Genomic DNA, 19162 nt, shown 5'->3' on the forward strand with positions numbered 1-19162 from the left:
TTCGTTCGCCATCAATTACTATCTTGCACAAGAAGAGCTCTGTATGCTGGTGCATCGGGTTCATAAAGCAGTCACCAGCAGCATTTGCCTCAGAGCGGCGCGCGTGTGCTATGATCGAGCCGGATAGCTGCATAGCACAGTGCCTTTTCCGTTGTGCTCACCACAGCAACAATGCACTTCGACTGTTGCTGCAGTTGTTCTATAATCAAACTTCCCGATGGTCGCCTCTCGTGGTGAGCCTGACGACAACAGTGGATGATCGTGTTCGGTGCTGTTTCGTAAACCGACAGATGATAGTTGCAGAGCTACCAGGGGTTGCCTCTGACCTTTCACCGATGCTGTTTCGGAGCATCACCATTGTCATTTCTTGCGTCGGTCTTTTTGTTTTGCCTTTTCCTCCTCCTCCGCAATCATTCCTAGAACTTCCTGTTCGGCCATCCATGCTCTTACGCTGTCCATGATCTTCTCCAGGGCCTCGCCGCCCTCCATGACGTCTTCCAGATTTCTCAGGTCGAAGCCAGTGCGATGGTCGCTGACCCTTTGCTGCGACCAGTTGTATGTCCGAACCTTGTTTTCTCGCCCAACCTTGCCAGCACCAGCGTTTCGTCGCAATTTGATTAGCTCCTCTTCTCTTTCTTCCCTCTTGACCTGCGCAATACGCGAGCGAAGGATGCGCCAGGCCTTCTCGCGATTGTCGTGCTGAGAGCGCGACTCTTGAACAGCGACAACGGTGTTCGTAGGCAGGTGAGTGAGACGGACGGCAGATTCGGTTTTGTTCACATGCTGGCCTCCAGCACCACTAGCGCGCATCACATCCGTCTTAACGTCAGAGGGGTTGACATAGTAATCGCTCTTGGGATCGTTGAACGACTCTTCGTCCATGTCCCCACTACTCTCGTTCGACACAGACGGCAGGACCAGTACGCTAGCGGCCGAAGTATGCGTGCGGCCCTTCGTCTCGGTGGCGGGAATACGTTGGACACGATGCACACCTGCTTCGCAGCGCAGAACACCGTATGCGCCGGGTGAGTCCACCTCGAGGACAGCTTCTTGCAGATGTGTCCCTGCGTTCCCACCCACCTCCTCGCCCGTTTCATACTTGAGAAGCGATGTGCGCAGTCCCACACGAGCGCAATACGCTTCGTACATACGGAGCAAATCTCCCGCAAACAGGCCAGCCTCATCACCGCCAGCTCCAGGCCGGATTTCAACCAGACATGGCAGGTGCGCGAATGGATGTACAGGTATCAAACTGGTCTTCAAGTCCGCCACAGCGGCTTGAATTGCCTGATGGGTGGGCTCGACATCGTCCTCTGCGAGCACTCGCAGCTCCTGATCAGAAGATTGGAGAAGAGACCGGAGCTCCTCTAGCGACGACTGCGCCTTGTCGTACGCCTTGATGGCCGTCGCGGTCTTCGAGATCTCGGCGATACGTTTGGCAGCTCTCGCATCGTAGTCGTCACTGAGCTTTTGCGTCAGTGTTTGATGTTCTACGGCTACTGCTCTGGCTCGACTGAGCAGTGCGGGCGATATGCTACTGCTGACTGAAGCCGTCGCGCTGCTCTGGAGTCGGCGCTGACTTCCCGCAGGCCGTCGCGGCCGCAGAGCTCGCAGACACTGGGAACAGATCCATGATGGAGACATTGGAGCAAGAGCTGTGTAGTCCACCACCAGAGTAGTTTTGTTGCCCTGCACTGCCACGGCAAGTACCTTGCACTAGTGTAAGCTTAAAACTTAATAAGTTATATACTCGCGTAGTGCGATCTACAGTCTGACCTGCGTCCACAATTTATTCTCGCCGCACTTCGTCGACACAACATCCACATCCCGTTCTACCACCATGAAAATCCTCGACGCCGGAGACAATCTGTTCTCAAATGCTGATGTCTTGGACTGGGTCGACCGCAAGCGCGCACAACACGCGGCTGAAGACGCAGAAGACAAGGCCAAGGGCCAGAAGCCTGCTGCTCGACCGAAGAATTTCATGCGTGTCCTCGATCGCACCGAACGCGAGCTCAAAAGCGACAAGTACCCGTACGCCAAGAACCCGAGTGCATACAAGGACGTCGCACGCAGTACCGCTTTCCAAAGATTCGCGCGCGAAGCAGAGAATGCCATGCAGGACTCACTTGAGGCGGAATGGAAAGAGCGACTGCAGGAGATGACCAGGGAGCAGATCGATAAAGAGTTCGAGCCGGAGCAGGAAAAGAAGTGCCTTACTGAGCCGGAGATGCTCATGATCTACAATCATGCGCCGGAGACCATCGAAATGCTACAGCCTATGATTGAGCATGTGGAGGATCGCTTCACCGCGGAAGAGCAGCAGCTACTGGTGGATGTAATCGTCCGGACACTCAGGCCAGACGAGCGTCCAACGCAATCGCAAGGGAACCAACAAGGGGACTAGAATTCGTCTGTTCGCGACGCTTGCGAGAACGCCAAAGCTGGGAACGACGAGGAAACCGATATGATCGCGTTGGAAGTGGTGACCCGTGACAGAGGACAACAAGTGACGAAAGGGATGAGCCTCGTTACTTCGATGTCTGAGGAACTGGCTCAAAGTGCCTTGACAACTTCACGTCCGGACTCGCCACTGGAAGGACGTCGGTCCAAGATCGGAGACATGGTCATTGACATCGCAGCTCTTCCAACAGTCGTCACAGCATCTTCTCCACCGGATTCATTTGTTGGCGAACCGGTCGCTGAGAGCACTGACTCCACAGCTGGTCAAAAGAAGCGTCGTTTCAACGATACTGAAGGGACCGCTACTGCAAAGCACGGTAAGAAAAAGATCACGACGAAGGAGCAAGAAAAACGAGCACCAACTGTGAAAGAGCGTAAAGATCAAGCAGCAACTGCAGCAGCTATTCAGAAAAGGGTGCTGGCTGGCACTTTCGGCGATGCGAAGACCGACAGTGAGGCACAAGATCACTCAATGCAGAAAGGAGTGATTGACGCAGAAGCTATGGGCGAAAATGCTGTTCCTTTAAGTCGCAAGCTCCGGTCGTTTGATCAATCTTCTACTCGACGCAACACGACTCTGGGACCAAATAACGAGTCTAGTATCATGAAAGGCCAAAGTGATGCGAAGTCCGGATTGAATCGGGATCCACCTAGCTCAGCTGGCAACTCCTCAAAGGAGACACCAGCTACTGCACTGGTATCACGCCACGGCCCTAAGAACGAGCATTCTGCGCATCTTGGCGCGACTCCCAGCCAGCGTGAAACACGGGCTAGCCAGAGACGAAAAAAGTATATAAGTCCAACTGGTCTCGTATAGCATCGACGCACAAGGGAAAGGCAGCTCTTGCAATATGACGAACAACGTCCAGGTTTGTCGTGATCTATTTGTGAGTCTATCGTGTAGTCTACATTACTGCCGAAAGGCCGGTTTGCTGATGTGGGTATCCTATTACAGTGCCTGCCTGGTCTTTAGAGACCTTTGCGTGTGGATGCGCTCGGAAGCATCTGCTCGTACGATGCCTATTGTGACATTAGCATGGGACAAGGAGGCATCCATGGAGGAGCCTTGCGATAACTTACTCTCGTACGCTTATCACCACTTTGGAAGATACCAAGTGGAAGCCAATGTGGCAAGGACCTCAACCACACTGCAGCACCGAGATTACCTGCCAAGATGATTTGCTTTCCGCGTCCGCTCATGACTTGCTTAACAACTGCGTCGGCGACGCTTTCGGCAGTGATTATGCGAGCTCCACCAGCTTCGAGTTGCTTCTGGAATGGTGCCACCATAGGCGTCGCCGCAAAGGAAGGGTGCACGCAAGAGAACTTGACTTCCGGTGCGTTGTAGAAGACACGAGTCTCTTGCTGCAGACCCTCGTGGAAACCCCAAGCGGCGACTTTGGTGTTGCTGTATGGCACAAGTCCAGGAGTCGTAGCGAAAGCAGCCATAGATGCAATGGTCACCACATGACCTTTCTTATTCTTCGTCATGGCCGGAAGGAACTCCTGAACGGTATAGTAATGCGAAATGATGTTGATATCGAACACCTTGCGCAAACCCGCTTCACTCTGCTCCAAAATCGGCCCCTCACTAGAAATACCAGCATTGTTGATCAGGATACTTGGATCGCCATGTTCGCGTCGGATGTGCTTCGCGACTTCAGCAACTTGCTTGCGATCAGTCACATCACACTTGTAGTAGTGAATCCTCGGATTGTTTTTCATGTCGGCGGGGAGATCATCGCGAATATCCAATGCAATGACGTTCAGTCCTCGAGACGCAAAGTCTTTGGACATGAGACTTCCGAAACCTCCTGTCGCTCCGGTAATGACTACGACTTCTTGTGGCCAGTGATATCTGTGCTTCTCCGATCGTAGTCGGAAATTGTTTTGCGCGAGCTCCGAGAGCCATGTGTTGGTCTTGCTGACGAGGCCGATTGCTACGAGCCATTTGAGCGATGTGATCAGTCTCGTAATGTTTTCTGGGGAGAGATATTGGCGGAGCTGGGCGAGGAGTGGCTCTCGGATGCGGTCTGGTGATTGTGTGAGCGCGAAGAGAATGGCGCCTGTTACGGCGGGAGTGAGGAGCTTCGACATCTTGGCAGGGAGATCACAGTGAGGCAGTAGTAGAGGCTGTTTAACGTGGGAGTAGGCGGCAGTGAACAGGCAGAGAAGGACAACTTTGATCCTCTGCGCTGGCGCAATTTGTGTACTTATAATAATAATGTGGCTTGGACGACGGCCAGACACCGTCACGACGGCAGAGGCTTGCTACTCGTGCCAACGCGCGCGGGGACGCGTTGGGTCCGGTCCCAGCGATGTGAAAGGCTGCTGGAGCTCTCCAGATCAGACCGAGGTCATTGCTGAAGAAGCTATACAAGGTTATGTACTATAGCAACTCTAAATACCACATTATGGGGCCGCATCGAACGACCGACCCAGTAACAAGGGAGGACCATGAATAACGTGTCGATGGGTCCTGGTTGGGAGACGGGGTGAAGCGTGGACGATGAGCAACAAGTATACAAATCCACGACCGATGCAACTTGCTGGGGTGTCCGGGCAAAAGATGTGGAGGAAGAACGACAATGGAAGTCTGGTACATGTTCTAGATACCAGGTATAGGAGGTAGCTTGCCAAGCCTATCATTTCCGTCGGCATCGAGAGGATCCGCTCGTTTCTCCCTCGCACTCGTTTACACGCGCAGGGCAGGAGGATGATCTTGTCGCTACTCGCTGTATAGGTATCTCATCCATCCTCTGGCTGCCTCTGAGGCTATTTCGACGCATGACCATCACCGCAATGTCCTCTGCGCCGAGGTTGTTGTTTCTGTATCCTTGCCTAGATAGCACCTGGTCCGCTGTCTCATTCTCCGCACGCAGAGCACCCCTTACGACGACTCGACATGCTGTGCGAAGAACGATTCCCTGCCAGCCGAGGCAGAAGTTTGCATACACTACTTCGCATACAGCTGCTGCTATCTCCGGCGCTGATGCGCCTCATGTACCGGTGACAGGAGCAGACACTTCCCAGTACAATCATCTCGACCCGGCACCCACGGACTACTCCTCTGCGCCTTTCACAGACGCCTGTACTTTGATCGTGGCTGCAGGTTCTGGTGGACATGGCTGTGTCTCATTCTTACGAGAGAAATTTATCGCTGCTGGACCTCCCAACGGCGGCGACGGCGGCTTTGGGGGCAGTGTGTACATACAAGCCGTGCAAGGTGAGACTAGTTTGCACAAAATTGCCCGACGAGGTCTTCTCAAAGCTGGCAGAGGTAAGAACGGCCAGGGGAGTTTGAAAGGCGGCGCGAAGGGCCACGATGTGTTGATCACAGTACCTGTGGGCACTGTGGTCAGGGAGATCTCGAGGAACGATCCGATGGAGGCCGTCGAGGCTGAGGAAGCGAGAGAAAGACATCGCATGCGCAACGGACGAGGTCGCAAGGCCTTCGACGAGGACGCCCGGGCGGAAGCAAAAGAGGACGTATTTGGAGACAAGCCAGGGTCTCAGCGCGACGAATGGCTGATCTATCCTGGTGGCTTGCCGAAGCATTTCACTCCTGATGACTTTCCACCGCTTCCTCGACCACGCAGAAGCCCTTTGGCTGCGGCTCAGCCACGAGCACCTCTGCGATTGGACCTCGATAAAGCCATGGAGGCGCCTATGCTGCTCGCAGCGGGAGCCGTTGGTGGTCTGGGAAATCCGCATTTTGTCTCGAAGCAGGACTTGAAGCCGAAATACGCTACAAAAGGCCAGGAGGGCATGAGAATCCACCTGCAACTTGAGCTCAAGCTGCTGGCTGATGTCGGTCTTGTGGGACTACCGAATGCGGGAAAATCTACGTTGATGAGAGCAATCACAAGATCAAGGACAAGAGTAGGCAATTGGGCATTCACCACTCTAGCTCCCAATATTGGCACAATTGTGTTGGATGACCACATTGGACGTCCCAGTCTGGTTACGAAAGAATGGCGGAAGCGCCCACGAGAGAGACTTACAATCGCAGACATTCCCGGTCTGATCGAGGACGCACATTTGGATAAAGGGCTTGGATTGGGCTTTTTACGACACATAGAACGTGCCGCCGTTCTAGCGTTTGTCATTGATCTCAACGCCGGAGATGCTGTCAGTGCACTCAAAGGACTATGGCGGGAAGTTGGCGCGTACGAGAAGCTACGCGAACATGAGCTGAATGCGGAGACCGAGCGTGTGAAGTCACAGGAAGATGCAGTGGTCGCGTTCGAGCCGTTCTCGAGTTCGATCTCGCCAGGCCTGGATCCTGAAGCGGTAAGAGAAGGAGGAGACGATGCTCTTGTCCTGGATCCAGCTCCAGGTCGCAAGCTACCGCCATTGTCACTACCGCCGATCAGTAGCAAGCCGTGGCTCGTTGTTGGCACCAAAGCGGACTTGCCGGGTGCGCAGGAGAACTATATGCAGTTGCGAAGCTATTTGCAAAGAGTCCAAGCCGGAAAAGAAGAGCACCCTAGTGGCAAGCAGAATGCTTGGAAGACCAACTTGGTTTCCACGCCAGTATCTGCAATTAACAAGCAGGGCGTCGATAGCTTGCCTGGTACACTTCTACAACTGCTCGGTGGGTGATGCTACGGCGACCGAAGGACTCGAGAAAACACACTCCGTGTCGAGCAGAAACAGTCGCTGGAGAGGTCAGGTGCCCTTTTTCCCTTTGCCCTGCAGAGCACACATACATACCTAATAGCTGCTGGGGACGTAGTAGGCGCTGGTGTCACATGGTGACATGCTTCCACCGTACCACGTACAACGTTGTAGAATGAATGGTCCACACAGCTGTCTGTCGCCAAGCGCAGTGATAAGAGCACCCGTTAGCGCCCGATTTTCACCACAACTCGGCCAGACGTTGCTCGCAGCGACAGAGGAGGGAGGTGAACTCAGGTTTCACGGCCGCTTCTAGACTCCAGTCTCCACCTCCACAGATTCTTTGCGCTGCCGTTATCAACAGCTCCGGGCACATGCTCGCACGAAATGCTTATTCAGCAGGAGGCGGGCGCAATGTGCTGCCGGTATATAACCTACCGGCTCTGCGATAGGCTGAATCACCCAGAGTGGCCAAGCCAAGCTCCCGGAAGTTATGCACGTCAACCTGCCCTGCTGCCACTGCCACTGCCAGGCGTGCTGACCCCAACGTGGGTCTGCCACTTTCACATGCGCCCTAAGTTCGGTCATGAGCGCTGACGGTGTGGATACTCCGACTTCAGGATATACCTCGTTGAGGACACAGTAGTGCCCGTGGGAATCTTTTTCGCCAATTTTCTCTCCCTCTGCAGCCTCCAAGTGTATCATCAAGCTGCTTGCTATACATGCCATGCTTTCGGACTAATCGTCTCGCCTCATCTGTCTGCTTCTCCAGTCCTCATCCTGCATCGTCTTCCTCTCAACATCCCATCTTCGCCAGATGTCCTCCGCCAGTTCCGGCTCCTCCGACGAGGCTGACTCGAATGGCAGACATCCTCGATATAGCAGACATGCCTCGCTCGTCTTGTACACATTGTGGCCAGCTTTGGTGCAACACAGAATACAAAAGCTTGGCGACAGTATACATGACTTCATTGACAAGCGATCACGCCATCAACGAGTCTCGAGCCTGGACAGCGAGGATGACCTCACCCCTCCCCAATCATACGCTGGCAGCCCGCGCGAACATTGTTTCCCCCAGGAACCACCGAGAGTGTCGACATGGATAGAGAATACAACGCAGAGTAGACCCTCGTCTTCCGGGAGCACAACCCCCACATTTGTCGGAGAGCCTCTTCAGGAAGACACGGGAAGCGGAATACAGTGGAGATATGCCAAACCTGGGTTCAGCTCGCTCATTCTCGCGCAATCAGAGGATATGGAGGCGTCGGTCCTGAATCCGCTGTTCGCTCGTCGTCAGTACATTAGTGGCGTGGCATGCCTACTACACGGCCTGCCAACAGATCTGAGTGAAGAGGAGGCGATGAACCTGCGAGAGGCACTCCCAGCAGCGCTGAAACCCGTCCAAAGGAACGATACTCAACTGGCAATGCGTTCGGCTGCGACTCGCGAACAAGGCTGCACGCAGCAACCGCATCAACAAACCACTTTACAGCACCTGGTGGCAGTTTGCACTATGTACCTCTTCCTTGCTGCATCATTCGTTTTTCCATATGTGCAGCAAATGCTCCGAGCAGCGTACCGGTTCGATCGTCGACATAAGATCAGCGACAGAGTACTATCTCACAGCATAGAAACGGCAGATGCGATGAGAAGGAGCACGTTCACCATGGCGGCTCAAGTATGCTCCATGAACGATGGCAAGGTGGGTGAGCAGCTTAAGGACGTGAGCATCTATCTCGTCCAAGGCCTGAGTGGTGGTGTGTACGATGGCATTGGCGAAGGTATGCAAGTCCTGGGACTCAGAACGAGCAGAGAGCAATGACATTTGTTTGCCTGCGGCAGCCAACTGCATTCCAAGCGATCTTATACGTGTTTGCGTGGGCCAACGCAGAACAAAAAAGACCTCTGGCCTCTGGACCTTGGATGCCATTGACCGGCGGCAGTATTTGGTTCCGATCTGCACAATCGCAGCGCCATGCAGCGCCTTGTGCGATTGCCAAATATGGCGCTTAGTGGACTGTCTGCAGCTCCCAGCCACTCATGAATTTTTATCTCCAGTCTGGATCTTACCTACGAGCAGTAATCACTTGTTATGACATCTAGTTTCGGTTGTGAATATGGGGGAGCATTTGATAGCGATTTTGAGCGAGCGAGCGAGCGGAGAACTTTTCAATAATGATGTATGTGCTGCTCTGGACATTATGATGAAACACGAGGTCTCACTATTGAGAAACGACATGAAATGGAAACCGATACATAACATACATACATATATTCGAATACATGGTATACATGTAAGCATACAGCAGATGCGCATTCTGAAAATTGCCGAACTTTGAAAAGTTGACGGCATGACCAGTACCTATGCTGAGTTGCGAATAGCTGCAATATCTAGTGCAATGGTATTATTGTCGACTACCTTAGCCAGGACATGATCATCCTCATCATCCTCATCTAATCCAATCACGACGGCTTGAACAAACTGTCCGGAAGTCACCTTGACCCAGAAGACTATCGAATTCCACGTCATAAGAAACTCAGGTACCTACCTGCTACTAGATGCGCCAGAAAACAGCCAGGAGAATAGTACACACATACACACTCTCTCTCTTCTAGACTGCCATGTTCTTGATGTGGAATATCTCATATGGGAGTCTCTCTTCTCTTTCGGCTTGGTCAGTAATCAAATGCATCCAGTGTAATGTCTTGTCATCAGAGTTGATGGCAGAGCTTGATATTGCAGATACAACCAGTATCTTATGGTTGGTATCGGTCGATAGTGGTGTTCCACTACTATGCTATGCCTATGAGAGTCATCTAGCTTGATGATCGCGTCCTCACTTGTCTTCACTGCCTCGTGTTGTGCTGGCTTCGAGAGTTCTTCCAGCGCCATCGGCAGATTGAAAATAGTGAGAACAATAAGTGGCCAGTCTTCGGGAGAAGTGGAAGTGTTGGAGTCAGGTGTCAAAGCTGTGAAGTCACCGAGTGCAAGCGGGATCCGGCTTCTTCCGCATCAGAAGCCAAGCAATCTTGTTCCGTCCATCACGACGACATGGCTCGGGGCTTCTACAAGGACACTTCCACCATCTCCAACACAACAAAACCGCTCATCTCCTGCACGAAGCCGCAAAAATGGTGAAGCCAATCACCGGCGTACGTGGATCTTCCTGCTCTGCCTCCTGACCAGGCGACGCTGACCGCGCGTAGATGCTCCGAAGGGGCCTAGTCCTCGATCTCTCCGTTGCTTTCGGTATGCCTTGCACACCCTCCGACAGCGCCATTGGACCTCTTATGCAACAGTTCCATAAGTACAACAGCCAGGACAAAAGGCCACTAATGCGATCTTTCTAGGTCTCGGTACCTCATTTGGATACTTATGGTGGTACGGTACGTGGACGAACCTGCAAGAACGCCTTCTTCGAGACTTACGAACGACTCATCTGCTGCGACGCGAGCTGGGACTCCCAATACTGACACGAAATGAAAGGCTTCCACGTCCCATCGGTCCGCAGGAGAGATGTTTTTTACGCCAAGCTGGAGGATCAGAGAGCCAATGCATTCAGCCAGCAATAGAGCATTGTGATGGAGAGGGATATTTGAGGCGAAAGAAGGGAATGGAATGGAATGGCACTGCGATCATGGAAAAGCATGCGACAAACAACACCGCCCACGAACGCCAGACTTGCGGCAGCGGTTGTACATATCCCACCATTGGAGCAGGAATGGAAGTGATTGCGAAAGTCATATGTTGGATCTCATATTTTCTTTTTCCATGGAATCCGCCTTCATCCTCGCAGACGAGTACTAATGTTCACTCCGGCCCGTCACCAATCTTCACCCCCTCGCCTGTAATGAAGACCTCAAACATGGCTCCTCTTGCCCTCAACTTCTCCATGACCTTCTCATCGACCCCCCACTCATTCACAAAACACTCAAACTTGCCCAATGCCACAACCTCTTTTCTAATCGCGTTCTCCCTCGCTGCCTCTTCGAAACTAATCCCCGCCGGCAACTTTCTCACATCCGCTCTCCGAATCACAAACCTCAAAGTAGGTAGGGAGTGAAAAGGCGAAGGAAGACAGGGCCGGTACGAAAAAGCATTGAGATGACTGCTGAATGCTGAGGATTGATGTTGTTGTACTTGTTGTCTAGACAGCTGAGGGGGGTTGTAGTCGCGCGCTGTGTAAATTACAGGCGTGGAGAGAGTACGTGAAGCTGATTTGAGAGCAGATGCGAGATCATTATAGCCGATAGGAGGAGGAGGATGATGCTCTTCGGCAGCGGTTTTCTTGCTCGCAATAGTAAAGGACGCAAGATTCGCCTGGTCGGATTCGAGGCGAGCTTGCCAGTAGAACGCTGAAGCGGAATCTATGGCGATGAAAGCTATGGCGCGGTCGAACGAGTGGTGTCTGAGAGGGTTGAAGAGGTATTTAGCGATGTTGTTGAGGGTATGGACTGTATTTGCCAGGGAAGAGGGCTTGAAGATATGGACATGTTTGAGGCATTCTCGTATCATGTTCTTGGTTTCCGTTTTGTTGAATGGCTCTCCGCCGTGTGCGAGCGCCAGACGTTGAATCTGTTGAGCGAGTCGAGGCACGGAGAAATGTCTGTCAGTGTCGAAGTACAGGACTGCAGCTTGTCGTCCTCCTAAGCTCGTGGGTAGCACTGCTAGTGCAGTCAGATGGTATAGCAAATGTGTCTTGCCGCCTCCTGGATATTGTGACATGAGCTCCACCATGGGTGCCGGAACTTGTTGTCTCTTCGCAGGGCCGGCATGTGTATCCATTACACCACGAATCAAAGTGTCCATCTGGGCAAGACCAAAATGACACGTCGAATCAGCAGCTTGTTGGAACCGTAGATCGCTCAGAATCTATTTCATCTTTCACGTCAGCTTGTCAAATTATACCTTACCTAGGTAGGTACCTTTTCCATCAAAAGAAAAGACCAACCTCATCCAATCCCACCTCCTCAATTTCCCCCAACAACTTCTTCCCCAAATCCTCCACACTCATCATCGCATACCTTATCCCACCACCTCATAATCAGCGCACGCACGCACGCAGTCAGCAGCAACGAAAAAGTAAAAAAATCGAGTTCCTCCACGCCATCGGGAGAAGAAGAAGAAGAAGGAGCGAAGAAAGAAAACAACAAGACCCCCGAAATCTAAAAGATGGCGCCGATATTAGAAGCTTTCCACGCCTCCGAACTGCAATCCAGAATCAACACTCTCCCGACAGGCAAAGCGCACAAATCTCCCGTGAAGGACTTGAAGAAAGAGTGCACACTCAAGGAATTACTGCAATACAATTGTGATTTGGATGGACCGAAGGATGATCCCAAGTCCAAGGTGGTGTGTAAGCCAGTTTTGAGATTATTCCGGCAGTGAGTTTTGCTCTTTTTTTTTTCTTTTTTCAGAAAGTTGGAGGAGGGGTGTGTGGGTGGTGGTTGGTGGTGGTGATGCTGGCGCTGGTGGCAAGCGCTGACGTGACGTGAACTTTTTTTTACAGATGCGCAAATGGTCTCACGGTGGAGACGACGAGTTGGGAGGACAGATTTGACGGGAGTACTGCAGATGGGGGAAATTTGATGAAATGAAGCGTCAGGTAGTTGACAAGGTGATGTGAGAAATCCGTGGTGTACGACCAAACATGGTCGGAACGGTGGGTACCTCGCTTCTTCTACACGAACGAAACCACGATGCTACTCTTATACTACAGTTGGCAAGCTCATATGCCTCAATGTACAGTGTAACAATAATAGCCCTGCCAGCGCCGGCGCTTAATAAAAACTGGGTCTTCGAATATCGCGTTCAGGTTGGATCTTCGGCCTGACTACGCCTAGCTGTGACAGACGCCGCGGATACCCATCAAAAGGACGCTCGCACGCCATGTTCCGTTATTGCCTGTAGCAGTTTCCCAATGCTACGACAGGCCGCGCTAGTGATACGCCAGCACTAAGCCCATCTCCGCGTCGCAATATCAGCATCTGCGCCGCTACCAGGTACTCGTGCTTTTCCTGTCGGCTTCTACGCCGAGGGCTTCCAATGACGACGGAATCGCGTCAAGATGTCTCGCTGAGCCTTTGCAAAGTGGCTTGCGCCTTCTCGGATGAAGCGTGTAATGTTGCCAGCAAACACTCTTGACAATACTACTTTTTGTCATTTGTTGCTTTTTCAATGCCGGCGCATTCAAAATGAAACCATCTTTGCTCGCAGTCCTCGCCGGCACATCTCAGCATTTTCGCTGAATCATACGGGGTATCGCAACCGTGGTAGCAATACTCCCTTTCTTCGTCCTCTGTTTCGAGCCCGTCGGTCTCGTCAATCTCCTCGGACTTGGTCGAAAGTATGGTGTCAGATATACGGCCCAACTTTCGTGCTCTTCCCGGGACAGAATCAGATATATTGCGAGCACGAAGAAGTGAGGCATGGTCCGCCTATGTTCGCGTGCCTCGCCTCTGCCCAGGCCGTCTCCAATATGCATTGTGGTGATTGACCACTACTCCTTCCGGCATGCTCAGATCCACGCCCGTCCTCGTATCTGCAGCGTCACTTGCAAGTTCCGCTGCTTCATCGCCGCCGCCCTCTTCCCTCAGCATCTCTGCGAACGTATCTTCGTGTTTTCTAGCGGCAGCTCTACCACCTGGGCGTGAAGGATTCCTAACTTTGCCTTCACCTCTCAGCGCATTATGCCGATTCTTCTCCGCGTGGACCGCGCTAGACTTAGCCGCAGCTGCCAGTCTTCTCAAGGCCTGCTCCGCGAGCACACCTTCCTCCGTTGCTTTCTCGCGCAGCTTGCGCGAATCTGTTTCTCGTTGTGGAAATACTGCGGTCTCCTTCCATGAGTGCTTGGGCGGTAGTGGAGGGAAGTGACGAGGCATCCATGCCGGTGGATGCTGCTCAATCAGCGGCTCGAGCAGCTTCGAGAAGTCGTCCATTTTGGGAGGCGCTGGATCGGGCTCTGGTATCGAGGGGTAGGATATGTCCTCAGGCACGTCTAGCGCAAGTTGCGGGAGCAGTAGCTGTGGCAGATGTGACGAGGGCATGTTTGCGAGTGACTGAGAGAAGTCGAGCGCGGTCGGTATTGTTCGGCGGTTGTTGTGCATCGAGGTTCGTGTATGAGAGAGGAATTTGAGCATGTACTCTTCGACGTGTGAGCGGAACATCTCGAGGGCGGTGGGAAGGACAGCGTCGTAGCCGACCATCACGAGAGCGGCGCTGATGCTCTTTAAGAGCTGGCCTTGCGCAAAGACTGGGTCCTGGGGCGCCGGTTCGATATCTTGCGGAATGTGCTGCACATGCTTGAGCGCATGGTGGATTATCCTCCTCCTCTTGGTGCTGTGTTCTGGTGATGCCGATGCTGTTGCTGTTGCTGTCGTGGAGGGATGTGGACGCTTCGTCCCAGCAGGTGACGTCGATTCGGGCATGGCCATCGTGCGATCGGTATATAGCACCGTGTCCGTTTGCTCCGCGGTACAGTAAGTAACAATGATGTCCAGGTCGGTGTTGTGGAAAGCTTCACTCTGTAGGAGGTACCTCAAGTGCGATATCATACGTCCAAGCTTTGCGGATCGGGCCCGGAGTGAGAGCTACCATAGTTTCGTGGAGGGTGGTTCTCTTCACTCGGACTTCCAGTTGACCAGGCTCCACTCCGCATCGTCTTAACAACATCACGGCGGCTCGGTACAGTACAACACAGCGCAGTATACTCCCGAGTACCCACGGACCATGAGCGCCATCGAGGCGCTGTACATCTACGACGAGCACAAGTACGTAAGTAACGGTGCCCCAACATGGCTCTCTTGGGTCTATCAAACTAACAGACCTCGAGCTCACTGCTCTTCAACCATGTCTACACGAACAAGCCGCCTGCTGCCACCATCGTCCTCCCGCTATACCTGCAACATGAGTCGCCGCGACCGAGTGTGATCTATCTGACTGCCACGAATCCGCCCACGGTCCTTTTCTCCATCTTACAGGACAACCTACTCTTCCTGTCACCTGCCTCCAACGACATCGAGCCCCTGCTTGTGCTAGAGTTTCTACACAGAGTCGCCGATGCTTTGGAAGAGTTCCTGGGAAGCCCGTTGATCGCCACGAAGCTCTCGTCGAACTATGATATTGTGGCCCAGATCGTGGCCGAAATGGCCGACTGTGGTGTCATCTGTCAAGGAGAAGCCAGCGCGCTCAGAGACGTGGTGGAAACTGGACCAGGAGTGCTTAAGAACCTTCTTGGTGGCGTAGGTCTACCTGGATCCAGTCCGAATCTACAAGCTATGGGATCGGGGGGACTATCCAGGCAGACACTGTCACAAGCACAAACCACCCAAGGCTCGGCAGTACCATGGCGGCGGACAAATGTACTCCATACGAGCAATGAAATGTACGTTGATATTGTGGAGACGTTGCAAGTCACTCTCGCGCCCTCTGGGAGGCCATTGTCTGCATTCGCGAACGGCAGTGTTGCCTTCAATTCGAAGCTCAGTGGGGTGCCAGATCTAGTGCTCAGTCTGTCAACAGGAGGAAAAGGTGCAGGCATGGGCACAAGAGGCGATCAATTACGAAATGTTATGGAGCGTGTGGTCTTTCACCCTTGTGTGCGATTGGCAAAGTGGAAAACAGAGGGCGTCATGTCGTTTGTACCACCGGACGGCAGATTTGCACTCTGCGGCTACGAGTCGGATCTACTTGGACCGGATCTCAATCTCAGCACAGCAAAATCAACATCGAATGGTCTCAACCTGCCCGTCAGCATCGAGATCACGACCGGCCTGGGTTCGTCAGGCGCCGATTTCGAAGTCCGAGCGAAGCAAAACTCGGCCAGCTTCTCCCCAGCGGCCGCATCACTCCAATCCAATCTTGGATCTGGTCGGCCCGGTGCATCATTCAGAAGTACAAATCCTACCGGACATTCAAGCGCGCCTGCACTGGAGGACCTGACAATACATATCCCGCTTCCGCCTGCTGTCCGCAATCTGAGCGATATGCGACCCAGCAAAGGCGAATCGCATTGGAATCCCGCAGATGGCAACGTTGAATGGAGGATATCGCCCAAAGACCTCGGACCCGGCGGAGCAATTCTACGGTGCAGTGTCTTGGGTCCTCTGAACGACGAGAATAACAATGCCGATGGCAGCAGCTCTTCTTCTGGAGGAGTAGTCAACGGCAAAACAGCAACAACGTATGACTACGACGAAGAGCCAACAGGAGGACATTACAGCAACAGTAAATCGAAAAGTGGAATGAATGGTTCCGATCGTACTGAGCAGCAGAATGCTCGAAACAGAGAGCTCATGCCTTCGTGCGCGACAGTGAGCTTCAGCGTCAAAGGCTGGCTCGCAAGCGGCTTGAAGGTGGAAAGTTTAGTGCTCGATACCAAAAAGAGTCGAGGTCTGGCGCCGAGCGTGAAACCTTATAAAGGCGTCAAGTATCTTACTGTTAGTCGACAGGGTGTGGAAATACGATGCTGAAAAAACGATGGGTACATATAGAGCATACTCTCTACAACGTTTACAGAGCCATGTTTTGAAACTACTCAGGGTCGAGGAAATTTAATTCGTCTCGCCTACCTACTTGGACTATTGCTCACAGTTGAGCATGAGCATGAGCATCACGCATAAGTGCGTGACCTTGGAAAAAGGAACTAGTTGCTTTTGAAGGGCTCCAGCAATTTATCTATAGCACTAGGCTGCTACTGCACTCCCAACGATTCTAATTCTTCCTTCTAGCCTGGGGGCGATACCTTTTGTCCAAGCTACAGCGAACTCATCCCCTTTCTGCTCGACCATTCTCGGATTCCCGGGGAGACCAGCCAGTCGCCACCACTTTCTCATCACTTTCCTCATGATGGCGAGCTCTCGCTCTCGAGCCGGGTCATCAGGCAGGTCGTCATCGCCATCATCCTCACTGTCTGACAACTGGAACCCTTGTTCGCCTTTGCTGGAGTCCTGCTGCTCGTTGAGCTTTCTAGACTTTGCTGGTCGTTCCGTCAACTCCGACCTTTGCCGACGATGCTGCTGTGCTCGCGCAACGAGTGATTCTCGGACCTCGCCGTGTGTCTCTTCTGTCTGTTCTCCCGAGGAGACTTCGATGTTCGCAGTGGACTTGGCGCTCGCGGCCGAGGCTTCTACTGGCGAAGCGTTGAGGATGGGATGCACTTTGTGCAAGCCTTCGTGAACCTGCTCGAAATGGCCTAGCATTCCGCCAAACCGCTTCCATTTCCCTATGATCCTCAGACTCATGAAGTATTGTCGTATGATCATGCTGATCAGTCCACCGTTCTCGTCTGATACGATGCTCCGAGCAGGCCCTCCGTCTTCCTTGAGTTTCAAGCTGGTGAAGCCATCCCGGCCGTGAATCATGTAGTCTCTGCTGGCTAGCGTATACTCTTTCTCCATGTCTACAGGTTTCTCGCCGATCCTGATGTCTGAACATCTGCTCCCTTCCGGTTTGGAGGGATCGAACATGAACTTGATATTGCTGACTTGTGGAAATCGACCTTCAAGAGCAGGATATTTGCCCACAGCATTCTCCAATGCCGCAACAATATGCTTGCCCTGTAGCGCTACCACGACGCAAGGGTCTTCAAAGGGAAAACAGTTCATCATATCTTTCACTCTGAGCACGCCCGGGGGGTAGATTTGGTCGCCTCGAATGGTTCCTGCGGCCATGATGCAGCAATCGGTATCATAGTAGTATCGCATCAGATCGCATACGAAATTCCCGAGATTTGACTCTTGGGTTCGCACCGTAGAAAAGCGTGCATCCAGAGGAGCGGAAGTGTAGCCTATCGGTTTTTCGAGCATAGGTCGTAGCTTCGCCGTGATGTTCTCGACCATGGCTACAGCCGAAGGGTCCGACGGAATGGATGAGACTACATCTCTTCGAAAGATATCGAAGTCCCAGGCTTTCCCATTGCGTCGGGCTTCGATGTAGGAGAGCTGTTTGAAGTCTGTACCGGAGCGAAGTACATGGGTGCCGTTTATGATAGAATGGGCGTAGAAATGGTCGTGTCCTCCAAGAATGATATCCGCCACTCCCGGTTGAAGCTTGCTAGCGAGTTTATCGTCATTGGGCTGCCGCTGGTGCGAGACCACAACAATCATTTCAGCGCCTTCGGCTCGAAGCTTCGGTGCTATTTCAGCAACTGTGGCGCTCGCGCTGAGATAGACCAGGTTCGGCGGTAAAGTGTTGATTGTGTCCAACCACTCCCTTTCGACAATCCCAATCACTCCAATTTGAATCCCATTGCTTGAACACAACATCACGCTGCGTTTGCAATTACCCACAGGTATATCCTGGCCTAGAGCGGGATCTAGCACATTTGCACAAAGCCACGGGAACTTGCAGCGCTCGGCCAGATACTGGAACTGTTCGACACCGAAATCCAGGTCATGATTGCCTAAGCACGCCACGTCGGTATGGAGGTTATTTAGTGGCGCCAGCATGTGCTTCCCTTTCGTGACTGATGATTCCAGAGACGGGTTGAAGGCGTCGCCCGAGAAGAAGGTGAGCAACTCAGGCTGGCCCAAGTACTTCGCAGCACTACTTCGATAGCCTTCGCACAGAGTCTGGAATCTTGCAATACCGCCAACAGGCTCTCGCGAGCCTGGCTCGACGTGGTAGACATCGTTGTAGTGTAGGAAACGCAAGTCCGGTGTGGCCCGCTGATTGCCACTCGAGTAGGTGATGGACTCTGTGTGTCATGTTAGTGTATGCGATACGCGTGCTCCCAATTCGGCGTGCTCTGGATTTACCGCTTCCCGTGCCACTTGTACTTCTCCCCTCTGCGCCCTCGCCGCCTTTGCCGTTCGTAGCCATCTCGCGGGTTCCTAAGCTCGGTCGACTAGGCGCAGGTTCGTGATCGTGCTTAATGCGTCTTTGAGGATCGGCAATAGAAGTATGCCTTTAAACAACTTCGGCTAGCGAAGACGTAAGTTCGATAAAGAAAGGGGTGCAGGTGTATAAGAGGCTAAGGTATTCAAAACTAAACGTACCAGGTAGGACAATGAGGAAAGCAAAGGAAGCCGCGCTGAAACGCATAGGAGCAAGTGCCAAGCATTTGCACTGCCCGCCCTG

General features: G+C 52.8%; 12 protein-coding genes across 12 annotated transcripts; 7 read left to right on the forward strand and 5 right to left on the reverse strand.

Annotated features, from left to right (window-relative positions):
• Window positions 1-360: 360 nt before the first annotated feature.
• On the reverse strand, window positions 361-1644 carry SEPMUDRAFT_39638 (release factor; the record flags this gene model as incomplete). Its single annotated transcript, XM_016908754.1, has 1 exon — window positions 361-1644. One exon carries the CDS (start codon window positions 1642-1644, stop codon window positions 361-363), a length of 1284 nt encoding a protein of 427 aa, XP_016762309.1.
• A 166-nt stretch (window positions 1645-1810) lies between these two features.
• Window positions 1811-4602, forward strand: SEPMUDRAFT_82222 (uncharacterized protein). The gene is made up of 2 exons (XM_016910302.1): window positions 1811-3350; window positions 3419-4602. The coding sequence occupies exon 1, from the start codon at window positions 2468-2470 to the stop codon at window positions 3278-3280; it is 813 nt and encodes a 270-aa protein (XP_016762311.1). The 5' UTR covers window positions 1811-2467; the 3' UTR covers window positions 3281-3350; window positions 3419-4602.
• On the reverse strand, window positions 1811-4602 carry SEPMUDRAFT_147991 (NAD(P)-binding protein). The gene is made up of 3 exons (XM_016904634.1): window positions 3544-4602; window positions 3419-3483; window positions 1811-3350 (listed from the first exon to the last, which is right to left on the reverse strand). The coding sequence occupies exons 1-2, from the start codon at window positions 4558-4560 to the stop codon at window positions 3433-3435; spliced, it is 1068 nt and encodes a 355-aa protein (XP_016762310.1). The 5' UTR covers window positions 4561-4602; the 3' UTR covers window positions 1811-3350; window positions 3419-3432.
• SEPMUDRAFT_139998 (uncharacterized protein) lies at window positions 1985-2407 on the forward strand (the record flags this gene model as incomplete). Its single annotated transcript, XM_016902919.1, has 1 exon — window positions 1985-2407. The coding sequence occupies one exon, from the start codon at window positions 1985-1987 to the stop codon at window positions 2405-2407; it is 423 nt and encodes a 140-aa protein (XP_016762312.1).
• A 900-nt stretch (window positions 4603-5502) lies between the features above and the next one.
• Window positions 5503-7059, forward strand: SEPMUDRAFT_8987 (GTP-binding protein Obg/CgtA; the record flags this gene model as incomplete). The annotated part of the gene is made up of 1 exon (XM_016910512.1): window positions 5503-7059. A coding segment is annotated over one exon (1557 nt), but the record flags the coding sequence as incomplete, so codon positions are not given.
• A 702-nt stretch (window positions 7060-7761) lies between these two features.
• Window positions 7762-9337, forward strand: SEPMUDRAFT_147993 (uncharacterized protein). The gene has a single exon (XM_016904635.1). The coding sequence runs from the start codon at window positions 7901-7903 to the stop codon at window positions 8903-8905; it is 1005 nt and encodes a 334-aa protein (XP_016762314.1). The 5' UTR covers window positions 7762-7900; the 3' UTR covers window positions 8906-9337.
• An 840-nt stretch (window positions 9338-10177) lies between these two features.
• SEPMUDRAFT_124443 (cytochrome-c oxidase, subunit VIIa) lies at window positions 10178-10903 on the forward strand. The gene is made up of 4 exons (XM_016901911.1): window positions 10178-10236; window positions 10291-10333; window positions 10435-10470; window positions 10571-10903. The coding sequence occupies exons 1-4, from the start codon at window positions 10216-10218 to the stop codon at window positions 10654-10656; spliced, it is 186 nt and encodes a 61-aa protein (XP_016762315.1). The 5' UTR covers window positions 10178-10215; the 3' UTR covers window positions 10657-10903.
• SEPMUDRAFT_62356 (uncharacterized protein) lies at window positions 10895-12157 on the reverse strand (the record flags this gene model as incomplete). The annotated part of the gene is made up of 2 exons (XM_016909598.1): window positions 12036-12157; window positions 10895-11956 (listed from the first exon to the last, which is right to left on the reverse strand). The coding sequence occupies exons 1-2, from the start codon at window positions 12099-12101 to the stop codon at window positions 10895-10897; spliced, it is 1128 nt and encodes a 375-aa protein (XP_016762316.1). The 5' UTR covers window positions 12102-12157.
• Window positions 12158-12256: 99 nt separating this feature from the next.
• Window positions 12257-12681, forward strand: SEPMUDRAFT_41638 (uncharacterized protein; the record flags this gene model as incomplete). The annotated part of the gene is made up of 2 exons (XM_016908835.1): window positions 12257-12468; window positions 12594-12681. The coding sequence occupies 2 exons, from the start codon at window positions 12257-12259 to the stop codon at window positions 12679-12681; spliced, it is 300 nt and encodes a 99-aa protein (XP_016762317.1).
• Window positions 12682-12708: 27 nt separating this feature from the next.
• Window positions 12709-14578, reverse strand: SEPMUDRAFT_147996 (uncharacterized protein). The gene has a single exon (XM_016904636.1). It carries the CDS (start codon window positions 14515-14517, stop codon window positions 13522-13524), a length of 996 nt encoding a protein of 331 aa, XP_016762318.1. The 5' UTR covers window positions 14518-14578; the 3' UTR covers window positions 12709-13521.
• Window positions 14579-14728: 150 nt separating this feature from the next.
• On the forward strand, window positions 14729-18702 carry SEPMUDRAFT_147997 (clathrin adaptor, mu subunit). The gene is made up of 2 exons (XM_016904637.1): window positions 14729-14853; window positions 14916-18702. The coding sequence occupies exons 1-2, from the start codon at window positions 14813-14815 to the stop codon at window positions 16552-16554; spliced, it is 1680 nt and encodes a 559-aa protein (XP_016762319.1). The 5' UTR covers window positions 14729-14812; the 3' UTR covers window positions 16555-18702.
• Window positions 16768-18904, reverse strand: SEPMUDRAFT_140007 (Metallo-dependent phosphatase; the record flags this gene model as incomplete). Its single annotated transcript, XM_016902920.1, has 2 exons — window positions 16768-18779; window positions 18841-18904. The coding sequence occupies 2 exons, from the start codon at window positions 18902-18904 to the stop codon at window positions 16768-16770; spliced, it is 2076 nt and encodes a 691-aa protein (XP_016762320.1).
• Between the last annotated feature and the right edge of the window lie 258 nt (window positions 18905-19162).

This window comes from Sphaerulina musiva, assembly GCF_000320565.1.
Source record: "Sphaerulina musiva SO2202 unplaced genomic scaffold SEPMUscaffold_3, whole genome shotgun sequence".
Classification (NCBI taxonomy): Eukaryota; Fungi; Ascomycota; class Dothideomycetes; order Mycosphaerellales; family Mycosphaerellaceae; genus Sphaerulina; species Sphaerulina musiva.

Bases quoted from the DNA above. Each gene is read 5' to 3' on its own strand.
- SEPMUDRAFT_147996 (XM_016904636.1), bottom strand. From the start codon at position 14,517: ATGGCCATGCCCGAATCGACGTCACCTGCTGGGACGAAGCGTCCACAT.
- SEPMUDRAFT_147997 (XM_016904637.1), top strand. From the start codon at position 14,813: ATGAGCGCCATCGAGGCGCTGTACATCTACGACGAGCACAA. The intron at 14,854-14,915 runs GTACGTAAGTAA...ACAGACCTCGAG, and splicing joins TACATCTACGACGAGCACAA to CTCACTGCTCTTCAACCATG.
- SEPMUDRAFT_147991 (XM_016904634.1), bottom strand. From the start codon at position 4,560: ATGTCGAAGCTCCTCACTCCCGCCGTAACAGGCGCCATTCTCTTCGCG. The intron at 3,484-3,543 runs GTAAGTTATCGC...ATGTCACAATAG, and splicing joins GTGGTGATAAGCGTACGAGA to GCATCGTACGAGCAGATGCT.
- SEPMUDRAFT_124443 (XM_016901911.1), top strand. From the start codon at position 10,216: ATGGTGAAGCCAATCACCGGC. The intron at 10,334-10,434 runs GTATGCCTTGCA...CGATCTTTCTAG, and splicing joins CGATCTCTCCGTTGCTTTCG to GTCTCGGTACCTCATTTGGA. The intron at 10,471-10,570 runs GTACGTGGACGA...ACGAAATGAAAG, and splicing joins TGGATACTTATGGTGGTACG to GCTTCCACGTCCCATCGGTC.
- SEPMUDRAFT_82222 (XM_016910302.1), top strand. From the start codon at position 2,468: ATGATCGCGTTGGAAGTGGTGACCCGTGACAGAGGACAACAAGTGACG.
- SEPMUDRAFT_147993 (XM_016904635.1), top strand. From the start codon at position 7,901: ATGTCCTCCGCCAGTTCCGGCTCCTCCGACGAGGCTGACTCGAATGGC.